General features: G+C 45.8%; 1 protein-coding gene across 1 annotated transcript in view; it reads right to left on the bottom strand.

Annotated features, from left to right (window-relative positions):
* Positions 1–19,485, bottom strand: part of SEPSECS (Sep (O-phosphoserine) tRNA:Sec (selenocysteine) tRNA synthase) — a 37,617-nt gene extending 18,132 nt beyond the window's left edge. The window contains exons 1-8 of the mRNA XM_062212653.1: positions 19,301–19,485; positions 18,498–18,652; positions 14,999–15,117; positions 13,592–13,750; positions 12,068–12,221; positions 8,210–8,312; positions 1,881–2,010; positions 1,654–1,745 (exon numbers count right to left, since the gene is read on the bottom strand). Of these exons, the coding sequence (XP_062068637.1) occupies positions 1,654–1,745; positions 1,881–2,010; positions 8,210–8,312; positions 12,068–12,221; positions 13,592–13,750; positions 14,999–15,117; positions 18,498–18,652; positions 19,301–19,414 (1,026 nt within the window). The 5' untranslated portion in view covers positions 19,415–19,485. The remainder of the gene's footprint in view (positions 1–1,653; positions 1,746–1,880; positions 2,011–8,209; positions 8,313–12,067; positions 12,222–13,591; positions 13,751–14,998; positions 15,118–18,497; positions 18,653–19,300) is intronic.
* Between the last annotated feature and the right edge of the window lie 3,374 nt (positions 19,486–22,859).

The following is a 22,859-nucleotide window of genomic DNA, read 5'->3' as shown; positions in this document are numbered from 1 at the left end:
CCAGGATGGCTGGTTTATACGTAAGTACGTGCTCTACTTTATAAGAAACTGCCTGAGTGTTTTTCCGAAGTTGCTGCACCACTTAACATGCCTGCCAGCAAGGTCTCAGAGTCCTCTCGCTTGAAATCTTAGGCAGCATTTTGTATTCCAGGAGCTTTTTAAGTGGTATCTCACTGTGGTTTTAATTTGTATTTCCCTGATGACTAGTGACTAAGGACACCAGGCATCTTTTCCTGTATCATGTAAATCTTCACAATAAAAAGTAAACAACTGCTTGCCCCATAGACAGAGTTAGTTGGGGGAGGTGTAAAACACGACACAAAATTTTTAAACTCCTGTCACGTATTTGTCAAAGGCTGTTAACGGATCTGTGAGATGATATGTAGGAAAATATTTTAAAACATGTAAAGTATCACTATAAATCTAGTGACTACAATTACCACTAAAAACTAGAAAGTTACAGATACAAAAATCTACCTGGGGCCCTTAGCTCTCTCAAATAGGATACGAATGACACCCTGTAACTCAGATCTGCCCTGCTCTCTCTCTCATAATTTTGGAACTGTCCTGAATTAAACCAGTTTTCAGAACTGAAGACAAAGTCTGGTTTTTAGGCATAAATGTCACATTTCTTTTCAAAACCAATGTAACCAATAAGAAGGTAGCCCACTTCTGATCTGGCTCCTCCTCCTGTGACTGATACTCACATACAAAGAAGTCTTCAGGCTTTTTTTTTTTTTTTTTTTAATTATTTATTATTTGAACGGCAGAGTTAGACAGAGAGAGATACAGAACAGAGATGGATCTTCCATCTACTGGTTCACTCCCCAAATGGCCACAATGGCTGGAGCTGGGCCAATCCGAAGCCAGGAGCCAGGTGCAGGGTCCAACAACTTGTGCCATCTTCCCCTGCTTTCCCAGGCCATAGCAGAGAGCTGGATTGGAAGTGGAGCAGCTGGGATTTGAATTGGTGCCCACACGGGATGCCGGCAGTGTAGGCGGTGGCCTTACCCACCACACCACAGCACCAGCCCCGCTTTAGGCTTCTAAATACTAAAAAGATGACTTGCCTATTTGTTTTTCAAAAGCCTGTATCTTTTTTTTGACAGGCAGAGTGGACAGTGAGAGAGAGAGACAGAGAGAAAAAGGTCTTCCTTTTGCCGTTGGTTCACCCTCCAATGGCCGCCGCAGTAGGCGTGCTGCGGCCGGCGCACCGCACCGATCCGATGGCAGGAGCCAGGCGCCTATCCTGGTCTCCCATGGGGTGCAGGGCCCAAGTACTTGGGCCATCCTCCACTGCACTCCCTGGACACAGCAGAGAGCTGGCCTGGAAGGGGGGCAACCGGGACAGGATCGGTGCCCCGACCGGGACTAGAACCCGGTGTGCCCGCGCCGCAAGGCGGAGAATTAGCCTAGTGAGCCGCGGCGCCGGCAAAAGCCTGTATCTTTAAGTGATAAAGGAATTTTTTAAGAAGCCCTGATGCAGGAGTTTCAAAGAAAATAAAAAACAATAAAAGCAAGAACACCTGTCTAATATTCATCAGAATATCAAGATAAACAAGAAGGTTCTGGATCTCAGTGAATCCCCCAGGACCATATCACGTATCCACAGTCCAAATGTGATAACCAAAAGGCAAAATCACCAGTGCTTACCTTCCTTTCCTTTAACAACTTCTTATAGCCACTTGATCCAAGTGATAGTAAAGTAATGAGGACATCTAAAGATGGCGACGCTGAGGCTCTTCCTGGAACAAAGATGGACAAATTACTTTTGGGGGTAACGGTAAGCGTTGGAAATTAAGATTTATTATAGTAGCCTGTGTACAAATGGATTTCTGTTTGTTATGCTACTTTTTCTGAAGAACAACTCATTTATTTACCTGGATACATCTTGCTGATTTCCTGAATGAAGGTATCGTTAAAGCCAGCAATTATAGCGCCACCTACTGGAACCATAAAATTTTTGTCCAAGCTCTGTACAAAAGCGTCTATTCTACCAACCCGAGCACCCTAAAATCAAACAACGTGTAATATTACAAATGTTGCTAAAAGAACAACTGCTATTAACAAATACACACAACAAAAAAAAAGGCAAGCATGTCAGGTGATAGCTATGTTAATTAGCATGATTTAAACATTTCACAACATACAAATGCATCAAAACATCACATTACACCCTCCAAATGTACAGAATTCTTTTATTTGCTAACACTGCTTAAGTTTTAAAATTTAAACAATGCATAGAAATTTTACCAGAAAAAAAGACTAAAATATTTTTATTTTCTTTACGATAGTGCCAAAAACTGTTACGTATTAAACCAAGTTTTTAAATCACCTCATGACGTCTAGAGCAGCACTCAGCAGTCTACGGCCTGCTTTCCCACATACATCATTTCTCCTCACAACAATCCTGTGAGGCAGACAGCGTTCCAGTATCTGTCTGGGGGGGGAGGAGTCTATCAAAATGGAGCTTGACACCCTAAAACTGTGTAAGAGAGAATGGATTCCTCCCATGCCTCTCATCCGTCATCAATGCCCACAGTGATGCCACAATTACTAAGCAGTTTCAAACAGCCTCTGTGAGTTCAAGAGTGGCCACCATAATCTGATGCCACCCACGCTGCCAACCGGACAGTTAAGAGCCTGTCTCTGACAGCTACGCAATCTACTTTTAGAGACAATACCACTCAGAAAACGAAGGAGAAGAGCAATATTTTATTTTTAACATCAACTGATGGAAACTTTACTTGTATACTTGTGGCAGTTCCAAAAGCAATGTTTCTAGTAATTCAAGTCCCCTAATATTATAATCTTAGATGATCACATCACACTGCAAATGAACTTCAAATGAAAACCTAGTACCCTGGGAAAAACTGGATCCTCACTACGAGAAATGTAGACTAAGTTCCAGTCCCCATCCAACACAGTCTATGACCTTCTGTCCAATGTGCTTCGATTTTGCCCTCCTAGAAAGAGATACTATCTAAATGTCAACTAAGGTGGCCTTTTTCTTTATCTGCAGCCACAGATCCTTCAATCTGTACTCACAATCTACATTCCTATTAATATAACCACATTTGCCCTTCACTCGCACCGTCTCGCCAGACCCAGATCTCAGGGGAACAGGAGCAGCGAGCTGGCCTAATCTGAGAGCAGATGCAGGCAGCCGCAAGGCAGCACAGGCAGGCAAGGGCCGCAGACTGCTCCAGGGGCTATCACACGACTGTGCAAGTCTGCACCTTCCCCTGCCACCTTTCCACTGCCTGAGAAGTCAGGACGAGAGAGGACCCCACCCTACCACAGGCAAATGGAAAGAAGTACTTAAGACCAACAGAAAACATCACTGAAAAGCACGTGTAGTAGCAGCATGGAAAAATAAACAGGAACAGTCAGAGGAGGTTTTTGTGGACACTTATGTAGCACCCCCAGCTCCTGGGAGAAAGCTGAACCTAAGCAAGAGCAGTCATAGGAAGACAAGCATCGGCGCCCAGCCTTGGCAGAACGCTCATCACAACGCCGAAGGCAGAAGGCAGCGCGCTCCGGCAAGAGAGCAAGCACGCTGGACCCAGTCTCAGGAACGGCACAGGGACCACTCTCCCTGCTCCAGTCAGCAGCCACTCAACAAGGAGGGGCAGACAGAGGGATGGAGCAGCTGAAGGAGAGCAGCCACTTCACGTTCTGCTGAAGGAAGGGCTCGCTCTCCAGTCCGTTCCTTCACTCACTCACTCACTCACTCACTCACTCACTCACTCACTCACGGAGCAACTGTCTGAGCACCGTCAGCTGCCAAACACTGCTCTAGGCCAAGGAGGGCAGCAGTGAGCAAAACAAACACTTTGTCATACGGTAATCACTGCCAGAATTCACCTACGTGCTCACCACATCAGGCACCGCTTCAAGCTCTTTGGGGTCACGACCCATTCAGCCCTCATGGTACCTACGCAAGGCAGATGCTGCTATACTACCTATTTTACAGCTCAGAAAATCAAGGCACTGTGGCATGGAAGTGCCCTGCCAGAGATCAACCGGAATTCAAATCAACACAGATACAGCAAGCCACTGAAGAGCGCCGGATCAATGGCATAGCAAGGACAAGAACCTAAGTAACCTAGATAAAAATGCCATGCTTGGGCCAACGCTGTGGTGTAGCAGGTAAAGCCACCGCCTGCAGTGCCGGCATCCTATATGGGCGCTGGTTCAAGTCCCGGCTGCTCCACTTCCGATCCAGCTCTCTGCTATGGTCTAAGAAAACACTAGAAGATGGCACTGATGGCCCAAGTGCTTGGACCCCTACACTTGCATGGGAGACCCAGAAGAAGCTCCTGGCTCCTGGCTTCAGATCAGCATAGCTCTGGCCGTTGTGGCCATGTCGGGAGTGAACCAATGGATGGGAGACCTCTCTCTCTCTCTTTCTCTCTCTCTCTCTCCTTTCTCTGTGTAACTCTTTCAAATAAATAAATAAATCTTAAAAAAAAAAGAAAATGCCATGCTTAAAAGACAAAAATATTACTCATGTGGTACTTGCATTCTTCCAGCTAAGAGTCCTGAATATCACTTCCTTACCCCTGCAGCTACCTCACCAACATGCTCAAAATGATCTGAACCCATTTCTTACCAGCTTCACAGCTACACGTGGCTTAAGCCACCAGTATACTTTACACGGGCTGCTGTAATAGCTTGCATTTAAAAAAAAGAAAGATTCATTTATTTATTTGAAAGTCAGAGTTACAGAGAGGGAGAGGGAGAGGAGGGTGAAGGAGAGGGAAAGGCAAGAGGTGGGGAAGAGGGAGAGGCAAGGGGTGGGGGAGAGGGAGAGGGAGAGGGAGAGAGAGAATGTCTTCCATCCACTGGTTCACTCCCAACAAATGCCACAACAGGCAGGGCTGAGCCAGCTGAAGCCAGGAGCCAGGAGCTTCATCCGGTCTCCCACATGGGGGGAGGGGCCCAAGGACTTGAGCCATCTTCCACTGCTTTCCCAGGAGCATTAGCAGGGAGCTGGATTGGAAGTGGAGCAGCCGGTATGAGACCCAGCACCAATATAGGATGCTGGTGAAGCAGGCGGTGGCTTTACCTGCTATACAAAGCGCCAGCTCCAACAGCTTGTCATCCCACATTCTAGTCCCCACATGACACCTGTCACTCCATTACTCCAAACCCTTCAATGGCTGACAACCACACCAAGAATTAAAAGCCAAATCCTTACGACAGTTCAAGACCCCAAGACCACTGTTCCATTCACTGTGGTTCAGCCACACAGCTTCCTTTCTATTTCTCACACAGTCCAAACACGGTGCTTTCTCAGACTCTTGGCACTTGCTGTCACCTTCTCTCTAGAGACCTGCACAGCTCAGTCTTCACTTCTTTCAGGGCCCTGCTCAAAGGTGACTTCTTGGATCACCCCACTTAACGTGACACCCCCATACCGCGCCTGCCCTACTTGTTTCCTGTCTGCTTCCCCACAGAAACAGGATGCACCATGCCAGGAGCACTGCACTGCACTTACTACGGCGTGTCCAGCACCCACCCCAGTGCACGGCACACCAGTGGAAACCCAGGAAATACCTGTCAGATGAACTGACGATCAAGCCTGTGAATAAGTAATGTCTGCTTCGCTCAAATTCCTAGTAAGAAAAGTTGCTGCTTCCAACTACTTCTGAAGCTTCACAATCCATTCTGACTCTAAAATACTTAGTTCTAAAGTCATGTTTTGTGACTCAGCTATGTCCTATCATTCTGTCCTAACATCCAGAGTCCATTAGTCTCCTAAATTAGTCTCCTTTTTAGTAAGTATAAATGTAAGTATACTGCTCAGGCCTATGGGAATATAGAATATTCAGTATGCCCAGCATTAAGCCATTCTTTTTAAGTTTTATTTATTGGAAAGGCAGAGCAAGAGGGAGAGAGAAAATCTTCCATCTGCTGGCTCACTCCCCAAATAGCCGTATCAGCCAAGTCTGGGCCAAGCTGAAACCAGGAACCAAGAACTCCATCCTAGTCTCCGACACAGGTGGCCAAGTACTTTGCCCAACCTCTGCCACTTTGCCAGGCACATTAGCAGGGGGCTGGATTGGAAGTGGAGAAGTCAGGTCTCAAATCAGCACTCCGATATGGCACTGCAAGAGGCAGCGCTAGCATCTGGGGGGCAATTCCACACCCAAAAATTTTATCGCATTTTTGTTATATTTTCTTCTTCATTGATTGACTCACTACTGCGAATACTTCTTTCTCAAGAAAGACTTGCAGTTTTGCCTTTTAAAGGAAAATACGGGGCTCTGAAGTCCAACTGAGCTAGATGAATTATTTGACATCTATAGGATCTTGGGCAAGTCACGTCCTCACGAAGTTTTTTTCTTCATGTGCAGGACGGGAGCAGTCCGAAGTACACCTTAAATTATTAGGGTTAATTAATCAGCTTCAGAAGCCCAGGAAGGTGCCTGACATGCGCAGGTACTCAGAAAATGGTGTGCATTCTCCGTAAGGACTACTGAGATGAACTAAAGCTAACCTGAATTGCTTAGAATGCCATGTAACAGCAACCAGGACTAAGAAGACACCCTCTATCAGAGGGCCTGGGTTTGAGTGCCAGCTCCACTTCCCATTCCAGCTTCCTGCTACTGGCTACCATGGAAGGCAGCTCAAGTAGTCGGGTCACTGCCATCCATGTGGGAAAACCAAGCTGAGTTCTAGGCTCCCGACATCAGCCTGGCCCACTCCCAGCTGTCACAGGCATTTAGGGGAGTGACTCAGTGAACGGAAGATATCTCTGTGTCTCTGGCCCTCTGCCTTTCAAATAACTACAGCTTTTAAAGAAGAAAACTGATAAATGTGTTAAAATGGGAAAAGGGGAACACAAAGCAGTAACAAGGAGAGGAGAGGTATTATTTTAGATAAGGTATCTGAGAAAGTCTCACTGAGCTCAAGAAAGCAAGAAGACATATAATTCTCAGAAGAGCATTCCAGCAGAGGGACCAGCAGAGCAAAAGCCTGGAAGCGTACACACGTGCGGCACAAGGGGGAGATGGGGAGGAAATGAAAGCAGAGAAGCAGCAGAGGCCCAAACACGTCAAACCTTGTGGGGAATAGCTCTGACTCTTCTCTCGAGTGGGATGGGAAACACCCTCATACTTCCTATACCAGAACTTAGATGACAACAGATGATCACAATCTAGCTGACGCCAATAAAAACAAAAATAAAAACAAAAAAATCTGCCAACATATATTAAGAATGAATTCCCAGTTTCTGATGACAAGGTAAAGTAATTCCTTAAATAAATAATAAACATTGTTTTAAAAATACCAGGCTGGTGCCACGGCTCGATAGGCTAATCCTCCGCCTTGCGGCTACGGCACACAGGGTTCTAGTCCTGGTCGGGGCGCCGGATTCTGTCCCGGTTGCCCCTCTTCCAGACCAGCTCTCTGCTATGGCCCAGGAAGGCAGTGGAGGATGGCCCACATGCTTGGGCCCTGCACCCACATGGGAGACCAGGATAAGCACCTGGCTCCCGCCTTCGGATCAGCGTGGTGCGCCGGCCGCAGTGCGCCGGCCACAGCAGCCATTGGAGGGTGAACCAACGGCAAAAGAAGACCTTTCTCTCTGTCTCTCTCTCTGTCAACTCTGTCCATCAAAAAAAAAAAAAAATACTATAACCCTGGGGCTAGTGCTGTGGTGCAGTGGGTTAAAGCCCTGGCCTGAAGTGCCGGCATCCCATATGGGCGCCGGTTTTTGTCCCAGCTGCTCCTCATCTGATCCAGCTCTCTGCTATGGCCTGGGGTAGCAGTATTAGATGGCCCAAGTCCTTGGGCCCCTGTACCCACATGGGAGACCCAGAGGAAGTTCCTGGCTCCTGGCTTCGGATTGGCACAGCTCCAGCCATTGCAGCCATCTGGGGAGTGAACCAGTGGGTGAAAGACCTCTCTCTCTCTCTTTGCAGCTCTGCCTTTCAAATAAATAAATAAATCTTAAAAAAAAAAAAAAAAAAAAAACTAAGTTGGTGAAATAGTTCTACATGAGTTCTGGACTACCAAAGAAATCAGTCCAATGAATATCATACTAATGACTTTTCCTGAGAGACTACCAGATACCAAGTCTCTAGTGCTCCCTGAAGCAGAGGCTGCTGAGTGACTACTTCACCTGGCTGTAAGGAAAGGTGGCAGCCCTGTGCCGCGCCAGAGCCCGCTCTCTCTTGACTGTCTTCCTGAGCGCTCTTACCTGCTGAATGAGATGCATGCACTTGGAAGACTGCAGTCCGTAGGCATTGTTGACGATGTGCGGGATGCCATAATTAGCACAAAGCACAGCCAGCTCTTCTACTCTATAAACATAAATATTCAACAGAAAGACACACTCATCCTGTGCTTTATAAATGACAAACTTTGTTCTAACTTAATAGCCATCCTTAAAGTATACCAGGAAAAAAATGACAAACACTGAAATTTCTGCTGTACTTCAGCATATAATTCAGCAGCTTGGAAACACACAGCAAGCACTCTAGAATAAACCTAAGAAAGCTTTTAAATTAATGTTACCAATAAATGTGAAAAAAATGCATTTATGAAAATTTATGTAGATGCTAACTACTGAATCATTTTTAAATTTCCTATATAAAAAGGAAGATTATTAATGACCCCTCACAAGGTGGTATGATCTGTTTAAAATGTGCTGAAGCTAGTTATCTGTAGAATAATTTGCATATCTAAAAACCTTAAGAAATCTAACATTAAATGTTTCATGAAATACGCATTTTCAAATAGACTTTAATGTATTAAAAAATACAGAACATTAAAATGTTTCAATACCAAAATAACATTTTCCAGCAACTTGAATGCTTAAGAATCTTTTAAATAGTGATTGGTATTAAATCCACTCTTATCCACTCTTATTTTTTTACTCTACACCTCTCATATTAAGACAATTTGAAAATCTATGCAAAGTAAAGAAATCAATTTCAGTTAGAGTATAATAAACTGTCACGCCTTTACAACACCAAATGCTACTGTGACTGAGGTCATCCCTAATGAGGTCTTAACATAATGAAACGAAAACTAAGTCTCCTAGTTTAATAACATTCATTTTTTAAAGCTTTCTTTGACAATTTAAAAATCTGGAAGCAGGGGCCGGCACTGTGGTGCAGTGGGTGAAGTCACTACCTGGGATGCAGGCACCCCATATGAGCGCCAGTTCCAGTTCCAGGTGCTCCACTTCTGATCCAGCTCTGCCTGCTAACTCACCTGGGAAAGCAGCGGAAGATGGCCTGAGTACTCACACCCCTGCCACCCATGTGGAAGACTTGGATGGAGTTTCTCGCTCCTGGCTTCAGCCTGGCCCAGCCGTGACCATTGTGGCCATTTGGACAGTGAACCAGTGGATAGAAAACGTGCGCTCTCTATCGTTCTCTCATCCTCTCTCTCTACCCTACATCCCACCTGTTGCCTCTCTAACTCTGCCTTTCAAATAAATAAGTAGATCTTTAAAAACAAAATTTAGAATCAAGGGGCAGGCATTTAGTCCTAAGACCGTGACATCCACAGCCCACAGCCGAGTGTCCAGGTTTGAGGTTTGTTTCCTGGCTACAGCTCCCAGTGCTATCTTCCCACCAGTGCAAACCTGGGGGGCAGCAGTGGAAGCTTAGGAACTGGATCCCTGACTCAGCCCGGGATGACCAATCGTATTCCTGGCTCCCAGCTTTGGCCCTAGACGTTGTGAGCATGTGGGGAACGACCAGTGAGTGCGAGCTCTGTCTTACCTGTGTGTGTCTCTTTTTCTGTCTCTCTGCTGTTCAAGTAATTTTTTTTTTAAAAATTACATGCAAAGCATTTTTATGCATTAATTCTTTTCCACAAGGATGTATTTCAAATATACACTGTATAGTTTTATTATTTAATTATGCAGGATAGATTTTCTAGTAGACATAAATTAATGTTTTAAAACTATAATTAGAAATGAGATTATTGTGTTCATCTGTCAGAAGTTTTTAATTTGCTTAAAGTTGTATGAATTAAAAAATCTCATTTTATCATTCACTTTTTTTTTTTTTGGCCAGGCAGAGTGGACAGTGAGAGAGAGAGACAGAGAGAAAGGTCTTCCTTCCATTGGTTCACCCCCCAAAATGGCTGCTACAGCTGGCGCTGTGCTGATCTGAAGCCAGGAGCCAGGTGCTTCCTCCCGGTCTCCCATGCGGGTGCAGGGCCCAAGCACTTGGGCCATCCTCCACTGCCCTCCCGGGCCACAGCAGAGTGCTGGACTGGAAGAGGAGCAACTGGGACAGAACCAGCACCCCAATCAGGACTAGAACCCAGGGAGCCGGCACCACAGGCAGAGGATTAGCCTAGTGAGCCGAGGCAATGGCCATCATTCACTTTCATAAACCTCACAAAACACAGAAATCCCGTTACTTAAACTAATCAAATGATTTTTTATAACAAAATAGACCTTCTGAAACACACCCATCTTTTCTTAATAAAAGGCACTTTCTCACATATAAAAAAATAAAGGCTCCCTGATAATATCAAGTTCTATTTTGAAAAGAAAAACAATCCCTTGTGAGTAGTTTCAAATATTCTGAATTCATCAAACATGTTAATAACTAGGAAGTATTAAATGAAAAGCAAACAGAGCAGAAAAAATATTTTCCATGTGAACAAACTGTATTCAATGATTTAAGGGGTTCTTCAGTTAGAAGAAATAACCTTCCCTTTTTTTAAATATTTCTTTTAAATTAATTTTCCCCACAATTTCTATCTGATTAATTAATAAAGACAAAATATATGCCATATCCATTGAGATCCTGAAAGAATTAAGCTTGATGTAAGAAAATCAGAATGTAGTTTTTAAATTTAGTAAAATCAGAAACGCAACCATATTACTATTTTTTTAAACTTCAACTTAATCAGGTTCATTACATAACACTATCTAAAAAGTGATGAATGAGAATTTTGTTGATAGAAAAGTTTATGGCTTTTTCTAATGGAGATAATACCTGTAAAATTCTTAATACTACATCAGACATATCATAAACACCCAGAAAAATCAGTAAAAAAGAAACAAAAATGAAACTATTCTCAAGGATAAATGATACAACGAATAAATAATACAGCTAATAAACATTCATGCCATTTTAGATAATTTATTAACACAATACAATTTTTCTAGATATCAAGAATATCAATGAAGAAATAATAGAGATGTTTATTTAACATTTCAATACAAATATGAAATGATTAGTAAGCACACGCAATGTAATCTTACAACAGAATTCACAAGCTCATGAAAATAGCAAGGTAAATTTTCAAGAGCATGGTTTTAAGATCATCTCTTAAGATCTGCCTGTAAGATAATAAAAGTTAACATGCATTCATTACTGCCAAATAACGTGGTTCCATAAAAACCAAAGTATAACTTGATGTTACAAGTCTAGTCAATATACTTCTGACAAATTACCAGCACTTTTGCTCAAAATGTTAAAATGAAACAAGCAAAGTTGCCTTCAAAAATAGAAACCTACATTACCACACCTGAGCCTATATTTTCAGAATAAAAATTATGGCTATCCTTTAGAAAACATTTACATTTATTCATTTTGCTTTTATCTGTTAAATATCTGTATTATTCCCAAAATGTAGGCAACCACTGTGCATACCTAGGTGGAGACCTGAGTTAATCTTACTAAAAAATTTCAAAGGAAAGTATATAATCCTAAAATTCTCCACTTAAAATCTGTTAATCCTGATAATTCCTACAAATAAAAACTAACTCTAAGATCAAAGAAGTAGAGATTGTGATGAAAACAAATAAATCCAGAAACAGAAAGTTCTGTTTTAAATGAGGGGAAAAAATCCCCTCAGAAACAGGATAAAGAACAAAAAAACAGACACTGCATCCACTCATGTGCCAAAGTGGTTCTTTCTGTGTTTTCTGGATCAAGCTGTTGCTTTCCCAAGCCACTATACTAACTCTCCACAAGGTCGGTCTATTCCCTCAGGACAGTCCAACTGTCTGCTTGTCACCAAATGTCACTTAAGCATTCTTGTACACACACCTAAAGAAGGTTAATGTTTGGGAATCATTTACCTGTCAGGAACCCTTGGAGCAAAACAGGATGTAGTAGAGTGAACACACAGAACGCGATCAGGCCCAAGTTCCTGGATTTTAGCCTCCACTGCTTTCAGGTCTGTGCGCAGCTCGTCACCTTCCAAAACATTCTCTATCACCACGGGCTCAAAACCTACCCAAGTCAACGAGAAATCAAAATGTTAGTGCACACTAAAATAAGGGAAAATCTTGAAACTTGAAGAAGCAGCGCTATTCTATAAACAAACTCAATACTAATTTTGGTTGATGAGCCTTCCCCTTGTAACAAAAACCTGGCTCTATTCTGAAATTAATCAAAGGCAGGTCAAAATTATGCAAAAAACAACTAGCCAACTAAAACCACAAATCTAGTCAACATTTTGATGTGACAAGAACAATTCTGGGGTCCAGCATTGTGGCATAGCATTTTAAGTTAACTTAAGCTCCCATACAGGTGCCAGTTCAAGTCCCAGCTGCTCTACTTGAAAAAGTTCCCTGCTAATGAGCGTGGGAGAGCAGTGAAGATGGCCCAAGTGCTCGGGCCCTGAATGTCATACAGGAGACCTGGATAAATCTCCCAGCTTCAGCCTGGCCCAGCCCTGGCCATTACAAACATTTGGGGAGTGAACCAGCGGATGGAAGGTGTCTCTCTCTCTCTCTCTAACTCTGCCTTTCAAATAAATAAATCAATCTTAAAAAAAAATTCTAGGGGTGGGCATATGGCCTAGCAGTTAAGATGCCACTTTGAACACCCACATCCTGGTGCCTGCACATCTGCCACCCACGTGGGAGACCTGGACTAAGTTCCTGGCTCTTAGATTTGGCCTGGCCCAGCTGGAGCTGCTGCAGGCATCTGGGGAGTGAACTAGTGGTTGGGAGATCTGTCACTTTGCCTCTCAAATACATTAACTAAATTTTTTTTTAAATTTCTTTTAACTCTGGAGAGGCCAACAAATGTTAAAAAAAAAAAAAAAAAGATAGCTACAGAAATAGTAACACAGACATTGATGACAGAAAGGATCACTTAGTCTAGTTCAACTTCAGTCTACAAAAAGTAAATCTGCTCATTCTCTGGCAATAATTCAGTTTCAAAGGTCATTTTACTTTGTAGATAAGACATAAATAACAATATAATTCAAATATTGAAACACATCTCCATAACTTAATGTTTTACCTCTAAAGTACAATGTAATGCATTCCAGCAGCCAGGAGTTCACTGACTCAGCTCAGAGCACAAGAGTCTTCTACAATTTAAATGCAAAATTGTTTTCAAATTTTCAACTTAACCTGCCCGTAATCAAAGCTTCTGTACAAATTATTATATAGCATTTAATAATTAAGTATCCATAAATTAAATGTTATATAAAGCAATATATACACTAAATGTTGCTATATACGTTTTACCACAGGTTTTCAAAAAATAAGGGACATATTCAATTTTCATTTATCTCCTCGTATATAAAAGGTCTAAGATCTTGTAACTGTGATCTTAAAACACTACATATGTCACTTCTCTTCGTTTACCTGCAGTGATCATGGATTTAAAGCACGACTTCTGGTCTATCCGTGGCCATATGATATACTTTGCCTTTGGTCTTTTATGTCGTAAGGTTAAGAAACACAGGGTTAGACTCATACCCGTTGCCATAGGAACTACAAAACAGTTGGCCACCGAATGGACACCTACAAATAGGAAGCAAAACATAAATGAATTACCCCATTCAAAAACCAGCATCCTCTCAGGAGAAATGACATAGTTCTTCTATCAAGTATTAAAAATTATAGCTGATAGTGCTTCCTTTCCTGTTCTGGATCTAGGAAGCTCACTGATTTTCTTATTCTAAAGGACTTCTTATTCCTGTGTCTTTTCAAAAGCTACTCAGGAGGGACAGTCACTGAGGCATAGCAGGTTACTTGAGATGCCCACATGTGCTATCAGAGTGCTTGAAATTGAGTCCCTCCTCCACTTCCAATCCAGCTTCCTACAATGTGCCTGGGAGGCAGGATGTAGTGGCCCAAGTACTTGGGTTCCTACTACTCACACCAGAGACCCAGACGGAGTTTCTGGCTCTTGGCTCCAGCCCGGCCTGCCCTGAATGTTGCAGGCAACCAGCGAGTGAATGAGTGGACAGAAGCTCTCTCTCTTTGTCTCGTCTTTTTTTTTTTTTTAAATAAGATTTATTTATTTGAAAGAGTTACAGAGACACCACGGAGTAAGAGAGAGCTTCCATCTGCTGGTTTACCTATCAAGTGGCCACAACACCTAGAGCTAAGCCAGGATAAAGCCAGGAGCCAGAAGCTTCATCCAGGTCTCTCACATGGATGGAGGGGCCCAAGCACTTGGGGCATCCTCCCCTGCATTTCCCAGGCCATTAGAAGGAAGATGGATAGGAAATGGAGCAGTCGGGACATGAACCGGTACCCACATAAGATGCCAGCACTGCAGGTCACAGCTCTATCTGCTATGCCACAATGCCAATCCTGCTCTGTCTCTTCTTCTCTGTCATTCTGCCTTTCAAGTAATTTTTGGGGGTGCAGGGCAGCACAGCAGGTTAAGCCACACTTGCAGCAGAGTGCCAGTTCAAGTCCTGGCTGCTTTTCTCCCCATCCAGCTCCCTACTAATGCACCTGGGAAGGCAGCAGAGGATGGCCCAAGTACTGGGATCCCTGCCACCCAAGGAGGAGATTAGGATGGAGTTCATGGCTCCTAGCTTTGCCCTGGCCCACACCTGGTTCTAACGGTCATTTCAGGAGTGAACCAGCAGGTGAAAAATCTACCTCTCCTCAGTCACCTTGCCTTTGAAATAAATAAATACATAATTTTTTTCCAAAAGCCATTCATTTTTTTTGTAAAGAGACATCGGTAAAAGAAATTAGGTAAAGGTATGTAGTCTGGTCAGTGAAAAGTATCATTATTTACACAGTACCTACCAGCCAACTTCATGATATCCAGGACCAAAGAATTGGTAATTTTGTTCAAAAGGCTAGAGCCTGCAGCTTTGGGTTGCACAGCAGCAATATCTCCAGATCGTCCAATTCCATGAATGAACCTAAGCAAAGAATGGGCCAAAGCCAGAGAAACACATTCGGTGTTCTAAGTGATCCAACGTACACATATGGAAATACAGTAACAACAACAAAACACCAGAAGCAGTAACTGACTGTTAGATTTCATAAACTATTGATAATATTAAAAACACCCTGGCCGGCGCCGTGGCTTAACAGACTAATCCTCCGCTTTGCGGCGCCGGATTCTGTCCCGGTTGCTCCTCTTCCAGGCCAGCTCTCTGTAGTGGCCCGGGAAGGCAGTGGAGGATGGCCCAAGTGCTTGGGCCCTGCACCCGCATGGGAGACCAGGAGAAGCACCTGGCTCCTGGCTTCGGATCAGCACGATGCACTGGCCACAGTGGCCATTGGAGGGTGAACCAACGGCAAAAAGGAAGACCTTTCTCTCTGTCTCACCCTCACTATCCACTCTGCCTGTCAAAAAAAAAAAAAAATTTAAAACACCCTAATTATAGTAAAACAACTTCATCGGTTATGTTGTGGTACCTAGTCAGTCCCAAAAGCTGGCCTCAGTGCCTCTTCTCCCTTCGCCCCCACATTACTCCACAAGAGATGAGTCTAATTCCTCTAGACCTGGATCCGGGCTGGCCTTGGAGACTCACTTGGCCAGGGAGGCCCTAACTGCGGAGAACTGCTAAGCTATGCCTACAGCCTCCAACAGTCCTCTTTGAAGGGCTCCCTCTTGGGGATGTTCTTTCTCACCCATCGGGGCCATGACGGAAGGCGCCCACACTACAAGGAAATGCCACACGAGCTCCGAGCCACATGAGTCATCTTGGATAAATCATGAACGAGAACCCTCAGATGATAAAACTCTCAGCCAGCACCTGAAAGCAGCTGCACAACAGACCGAAGTATCCTACTGAGCCCAGAACTGTGAGATGTAATAGTGAAAAATTAGTTTACGCCACTAAGGTTTGGGGTGGTTTATATTGCAGCAATGGAAAACTAGGATATGTGCAGCATTCAATTCTGTTTTTCCCTTCTGTTTTCCCTAACCAGAGTAGTGGGTTAAAGTTCAATGCGGGGGCTGGCTCCATGGCACTCTAGGTTAATCCTCCACCTGCAGCAACGGCATCCCATGTGGGCGCCGATTCTAGTCCCAGCTGCTCCTCTTCCAATCCAGCTCTCTGCTATGGCCTGGGAAAGCAGTAGAAGATGGCCCAAGTCCTTGGGCCCCTGCACCCACGTGAGAGACCGGGAAGAAGGACCTGGATCCTGGCTTCAAATCAGCACAGCTCCGGCCGTTACGGCCATCTGGGGAGTGAACCAGCAGATGGAAGACCGACCTCCCTCCCTCTCTCTCTCTCTCCCCCTCTCCCTCTCCCTCTCTTTCTCACTGTCTGTAACTCTGTCAAATAAATAAAAATCTTAAAAAAAAAAAAAAAAGGTTCAATGGGAATGAGTTACCATCACAAAAACTGCCTTAATTTTAAAAAAACTACATTCTCCTTAAAAATTAGTGTGCAGGGCTGGCACTGTGCCGAGGTGGGCTAAGCCTCCACCTGTGGCGCTGGCATCCCATATGGGTGCTGGATCAAGTCCCAGCTGCTCCTCTTCTGATCCAGCTCTCTGCTATGGTCTGGGAAACCAGCTGAAGATGGCCCAAGAACTTGGGCCCCTGCACCCACACGAGAGACCTGGGTTTGGATCAGCTCAGCTCCAGCAGCTGCAGCCATCTAGGGAGCGAACCAGCAGATGGAAGACCTTTCTGTCTCTCCCTCTCTCTGTAACTCTCTCTCAAATAAATAAATAAAATCTTTAAAAAAAATTAATGTGCAAATCTACTCTCTTTATGCTGGATGACATTATCCACTATATAGATACCTCTGACTACTCCTTACAAAAGCCCTTTTGTCATCTGATTAGCCAAACAGCAGTAATAATAAGCACAATTATTCTCGAACACTAGTGTCATGCTTCCTTACCACCAAAACCTTACACAAGGCGTTATTTTTACATTAATCATGAAAATTTCACTCAAGTTCTACATTCATTATTATTAGTTCTACACACATTATCATTAGTTTTTTGTTTTTTTTTTTTTAATTTCTTTTATTTGAAAGGCAGAGTGACAGAGAGGAAGAAGGAGAGATTTTTCACTCACTAGTTCATTCCCCAAAGGACCACAACAGCCAGGGCCAGGCCAGGCCAAAGCCAGGAGCTGGGAACTCCATCCAGAACTCTCACATGGGTGGCAGAAACCCAAGTATTTGGGCCACACTCCGCTGCCTCCAGGTGTATTAACTGACCTGCAAGTGTAGAGCTGGGACTTGAATGGCATTGCCACATGGGGTGCCCCAGCAGCAGCCTAACCCACTGCACCACAACAGCGACCCCTATTATTAGTTTTGATCGCAATGGTTTCCACGGAGATAAAATTCCACTGTGCCCAGAAGAATGTCATCATGATTTAAAACCAAAGAACTCAGGACTTCTTAAGAAATATCTCAAGAGAGAGAGAGAAATTTATCTATCTATTTATATATATTTCACAGAAAGGTTGCAATCAAAGAAATACTCCTAAATGATCACATTTGGAACCACAATCCATTGAGTGGTTATCAGAACTGATGAAAAGCTTTCTCCCATAATGCAAAAGCAAAAATGACTGTAACACACCTTTTCCTACACCCACTGCGACAAAGAGAGGTACTTATAAAATGGGATTCAATTCAGACCCAACAATGTTTTAACGTTCTAAGTACAAACCATTCTCCGACAGAACCTGAGAAAACATACAACCTTAATGTTACATCCCAATAGGTTGGTCAGGTGTCACACCCGCAACAGAGCATGTAGCCTGAGCTGGTCACAGCCAGAACCCGACAGGGGGACCACCGAATACCAGAATTTCTGCTCTCCTGGTTTTGAAAAGCACCTGCTCAGATGAAGTGTTTTCCACCTCCCTTTGCACAGGAAAGGAGCGGTTACAGCTTATAACTTAACAGGATGAATTCTGCCACCAGTTTTGTTTTGTTTTTGTTTTTGTTTTTTGACAGGCAGAGTGGACAGTGAGAGAGACAGACACAGAGAAAGGTCTTCCTTTTCCCGTTGGTTCACCCTCCAATGGCCGCTGCGGCCGGCTCATCGTGCTGATCCGAAGCCAGGAGCCAGGTGCTTCTCCTGGTCTCCCATGCGGGTGCAGGGCCAAACCACTTGGGCCATCCTCCACTGCCTTCCCGGGCCACAGCAGAGAGCTGGCCTGGAAGAGGAGCAACCGGGACAGAATCCGGCGCCCCGACCGGGACTAGAACCAGGGGTGCCGGCGCCGCAGGCAAAGCATTAGCCTATTGAGCCGAGGCGCCGGGCAGCCACTAGTTTTTAAAAAGGAATTTGCGCGAGCCCACTTCAAGCAGTATACCTGTAGTGGCGGCGAGCAACTAAGGCGGAGGCCACTCTCCCCTCCCTTTCTCCCACACCGCAATTGCCCAAGAAATTGTTGCTGTCCATGATTGCGAGTTCATGTAGGAACAGTTCGACTGTACTTTCATCCCAACCATCCTCCGGACACTTGCCCTTGGGGAGAGGAAAGAAACAAAAAAAAGCTTATAATTATATTTAAGAGAATCAACGTTCTCTAAAATCCCACGTCAAAGAACCTCCAACCCTTGCTCTCCAGATGTCAAGACATGGATTCCGCGCTATGAAGAAAACTTCCAAGCGGTTGTCCGCAGGCGGCCAGCAGCGACGCACGCATACAAGGTTTGCCGAGTTTAAAGTTGCAGCCGGTGACAGCAACTGAGAACACACGCGCTCCTCAACCAAGCGTCTTCAAGCCACAGCCGGGGGGGCGTCAGACTCGAGCCAAGGACGGCGGGCAGGGGCGAGCCCCGCGGGGGCCGGGTGCAGGCGCCCTGGCTGGAGCGGGCACACCGTGGTCGGCAAACACCAGGTGTGCCACGAGTCGCTGGGGTGGCGAAGGGAGGCAGGGCGCCCTTTGCCCTTCCCGCAGACAGAGCGAGCTACCGGGACTCCCTCACTTCTGCAAGCCCAGGGCCGAAACAGCGTGGCTCCAAACGCCGAGCCCGCACACGGCCTCTAGGAACACGCTCTGCGCTCCGCCGGCCTTGGCCGTGCCGCCACGGCCGCCAGGGCCAAGTCCAGTCAGCCGGCAGCGGAGCCGGCCCCAGCACCCCCGCCGCGGAGGGGACCGACCCCCGCTACCTTCTCCAGAAGCAGCCGTATGCGGTGCTCGTGCGAGCGCCGGGCCTCACAGCCCTGCCGCACGTAAGCCGGCGACACCAGCCGCTCGCTCGCCGCGAAGCTCTCGCGGTTCATGGCCTCGGGGCAACTGTGGCGGGGGCTCCGAAGAACCAGTCCCACAAGCCAGACCCGAGACGGAACCAGAATGCAGCTCGCCCCCTGGACGGTACGGCAGGGCCCTAGGGCCAAAAAAAAAACCAACAGCAAAACGCACGCCTCGCTATGCACATGCGCGAACCCCCGGGCCGCAGGGGGAGTGTGTGAGCATGCGCGGGAGAGTCCGCGCGGGCGGGCGGCGGGCGAACGCGCCGAGCTGAGGTTCGCCCCGCGTGACTGCCTCTGCTTGGCCTGACAAACCCCGGGGCTCGAGGCTGAGGAAGATGATGGCTGCTAGGAAGGACTTAGCCCCCTGCTCCCCAGGGCTGACGTTAGAGCGCAGTTGCGCGGGCCGCTCTGAAGAAAGACTTTGCTGTAGCGCTCGGTGAGCGCTGCGCCCCGATTCCAGAACCTTCCATGTGGACCTTCCCTCTGTTAACGACGCCCTGGGACATGGCAGTGACGGCAGAGGTGCTCCCGGTGACGCCACCCACCACCCGAACGTGACAAGCCACGGAAGGCGAACTCGACAGGACGGGCCTTGGTGTTGCTGCCGTGTCCGCCGAGAGGCTAACGCGGTGCCCAGGAAACAGCCGGTGCCGGGGAAGATAGCAAAACAGTGAGTAAATGTAGGACTGACCACGGCACAGCCCAGCAGTCAGTGCCGGAGGAGCAGAATTAAAAGGGCAGGGTCCCTTGCCTGCGGTTTCCTTGCGGCCTTCTCCTGAGGTGAGCCTGAAGCCGTTCTTGACATTGCTGTCACCCAGGGGCGTGGTAGAACCCACGTGCACTGGTCTGCACTCAGTTACAAGAGCTAGTTGTTAGGGGCCGGGCTGTGGCGTAGCGGGTAAAGCCACCGCCTGTGTGGGTGCTGGTTCAAGTCCCAGCTGCTCCACTTCCGATCCAGCTCGCTGCTATGGCCTGGGAAAGCAGTGGAGGATGGCCCAAGTCCTTGGGCCTCTCTCTGCACCTGCGTGGGAGACCTGGAAGAAGCTCCTGGCTCCTGGCTTCGCATCCGCCCAGCTCCTGCCGGCCATTGTGGCCATTTGGAGAGTGAACCAACACATAGAAGACCTCTCTTTCCTTCTCTCCCTCTGCCTTTGCCTCTCTGTAACTCCACCTTTCAAATAAATAAATAAATCTTTAATTAAAAAAAAGAACTAATTGTTAGATGTTCAGTAATTTGTGACCTAATCTTTAAATACGACGACTCTTAAAAACTAAGTGATATAAGCATATACTTTCTATTAAAAGCAAAAGAAATAAATGCTGAAAACTCATTGCTTCCTAATTATTTTACTATTATCTACATTTAAAAAAAATTCATTCATTTATTTGAAAATCAGCCACAGAGAGACACAGAGAACAAGACTGTCCATCTGCTGGTTCATCCCCACATGGCTGCAACAGTCAGGGCTGGGCCAGGCTGAAACCAGCTCACCAGCAGCCAGGAACCCCATCCAGGCTTTCTACATGGATGGCAGGGACCCAAGCACTTGGGCCATCTTCTGCTGCTTTCCCAGCCCATTAGCAAGGAGCTGGATTGGAAGTGGAGCAGTTGGGATGTAAACTGGTGCCCAAATGGGATGCCAGCATCATAGGTGGAGGCTTTACCTTCCAAGCCACAACACCAGCCTCCTTTTATCTTAGTTCTTGAGGTTGCTTATGTATTTTGCATCTGCATAGTATAAATACAATATAATGATTTACTTACAGGATCTCTTTCCAACTCTCTTTTTAAGAGTATCATGTTGGGGGCTGGCGCTGTAGCGTAGCAGGTTAACACCCTGGCCTGAAGCGCCGGCATCCCATATCGGCGCCGGTTCTAGTCCCAGCTGCTCCACTTCCAATCCAGCTCGCTGCTATGGCCTGGGAAAGCAGTAGAAGATGGCCCAGGTCCTTGGGACCCTGCACCTGTGTGGGAGACCTGGAGGAAGCTCCTGGATTCGGATCAGCGCAGCTCCGGCTGTTACAGCCAACTGGGAAGTGAACCAGCAAGTGGAAGACCTCTCTCGCACTCTCTCTCTCCTCTCTCTGTGTAACTCTGACTTTCAAATAAATAAATAAACCTTTAAAAAAAAAGTATCCTGTTGGTAGGTTGGATTTACCTATAGTGAGAGCATTTACACCACAGAAATCAGCAAATGCTACAAATCACAATTGGATGCCAGGGATTATTTCCTAAAGTTCCTGAAGACTGTGTTTGTAATCCATTGTGTCTGTCTTAGATATCCTTTTGCCTTCTCTATTTAATCTGTGACCCAGATAAAGGTCTCAACACTATACCTGACACTATATAACTGACATGGCCTTAAAAGTTTACTGATACAGAAAAAATAATTGGGATGGAACCTGGAAAGTAGACATACCCTAGCAAACTGTTACCCAAGCACCCCAACTCTGAGCACAGAGCAAAGGAAGGGATCAGAGCAATAGTTGAAAGCAGCATATCCAAGGTTTTCTTCTGTCCTGCACCAGACATACTACTCCAGTCTCATCAATAAGGAATCCAAATGGGTGAGGATATTTTTCAGGGTCCCAGAGCAATTCAGATTTCCCCCCTTGATTCCCTGTAGGATGCAGGCCAAATAGTGTCTAGGCATCAGTTCCTCCGAAAGCCATTTTGTTTCACAGCAATGTATCTTTGCTCTGCCTTCTGTCGAGTGCCCTTGACCACAACCACCTGTACAACAGTCAGTAGCATTGAGCCTTCACGTGGGGAGATAACAGAACAGCACTCATGCCCCAAGAGTTTGCTGAAGCCCTACCTATTTTTCCCAGTTGCTCAAAGAACTTGTGAAAGATCTGAATTTCTCTTGTGAATCAGTTCGAATAGAATACACAGAGGATCTCTGACCTTATTCACATTCTAAGAAGGCTTGTGAGGTGAGCATTTGGCCTTGCGATCAAGATGCCAGTTGGAATGTCCACATTCCGTACTAGAGTGCCTGGATTGGATTCCTGGCTCTGTCTCCCAATTCCCACTTCCTGCCGGTGGGGACCTGGGAGGCAGCAGGTCCAGCCCAGGTAGTTGGGTTCCTCTCCTCCTACCCACACGGGAACCTGGGTTTAGTTCCCAGTTCCCAGCTTCAGCCCAGCCAAGTCCTAGCCATTGTGGGCATGTGGGGAGTGAACGGGCAAGTGGAAGATGTGCTCGCTCTCCCGTTCTCTCTCTCTCTCTCGGTCCTTCCCTCCTTTTCTCCCTCTCCCTCCCTCCTTCCTTCTGTCTCTGTCTCTTGAATGTAAAAAATTGATAAATTTAAAACTTTATAAAGCAGGTTTTGGACAAAGAATTCCATGTACTTACTCCCAGCCTTAGCATGAAAGATACATAAACTTTCAGCAGACTGATTACAGCTTTTCCAAGGCACGTTTTGTCACTTAGGATGTGCCCCATCTAAGGAGGGAAACATTGTCTGATAGA

Source organism: Lepus europaeus, chromosome 16 (genome assembly GCF_033115175.1).
Source record: "Lepus europaeus isolate LE1 chromosome 16, mLepTim1.pri, whole genome shotgun sequence".
Classification (NCBI taxonomy): Eukaryota; Metazoa; Chordata; class Mammalia; order Lagomorpha; family Leporidae; genus Lepus; species Lepus europaeus.
This window is presented reverse-complemented; position numbering and strand designations above follow the sequence as displayed.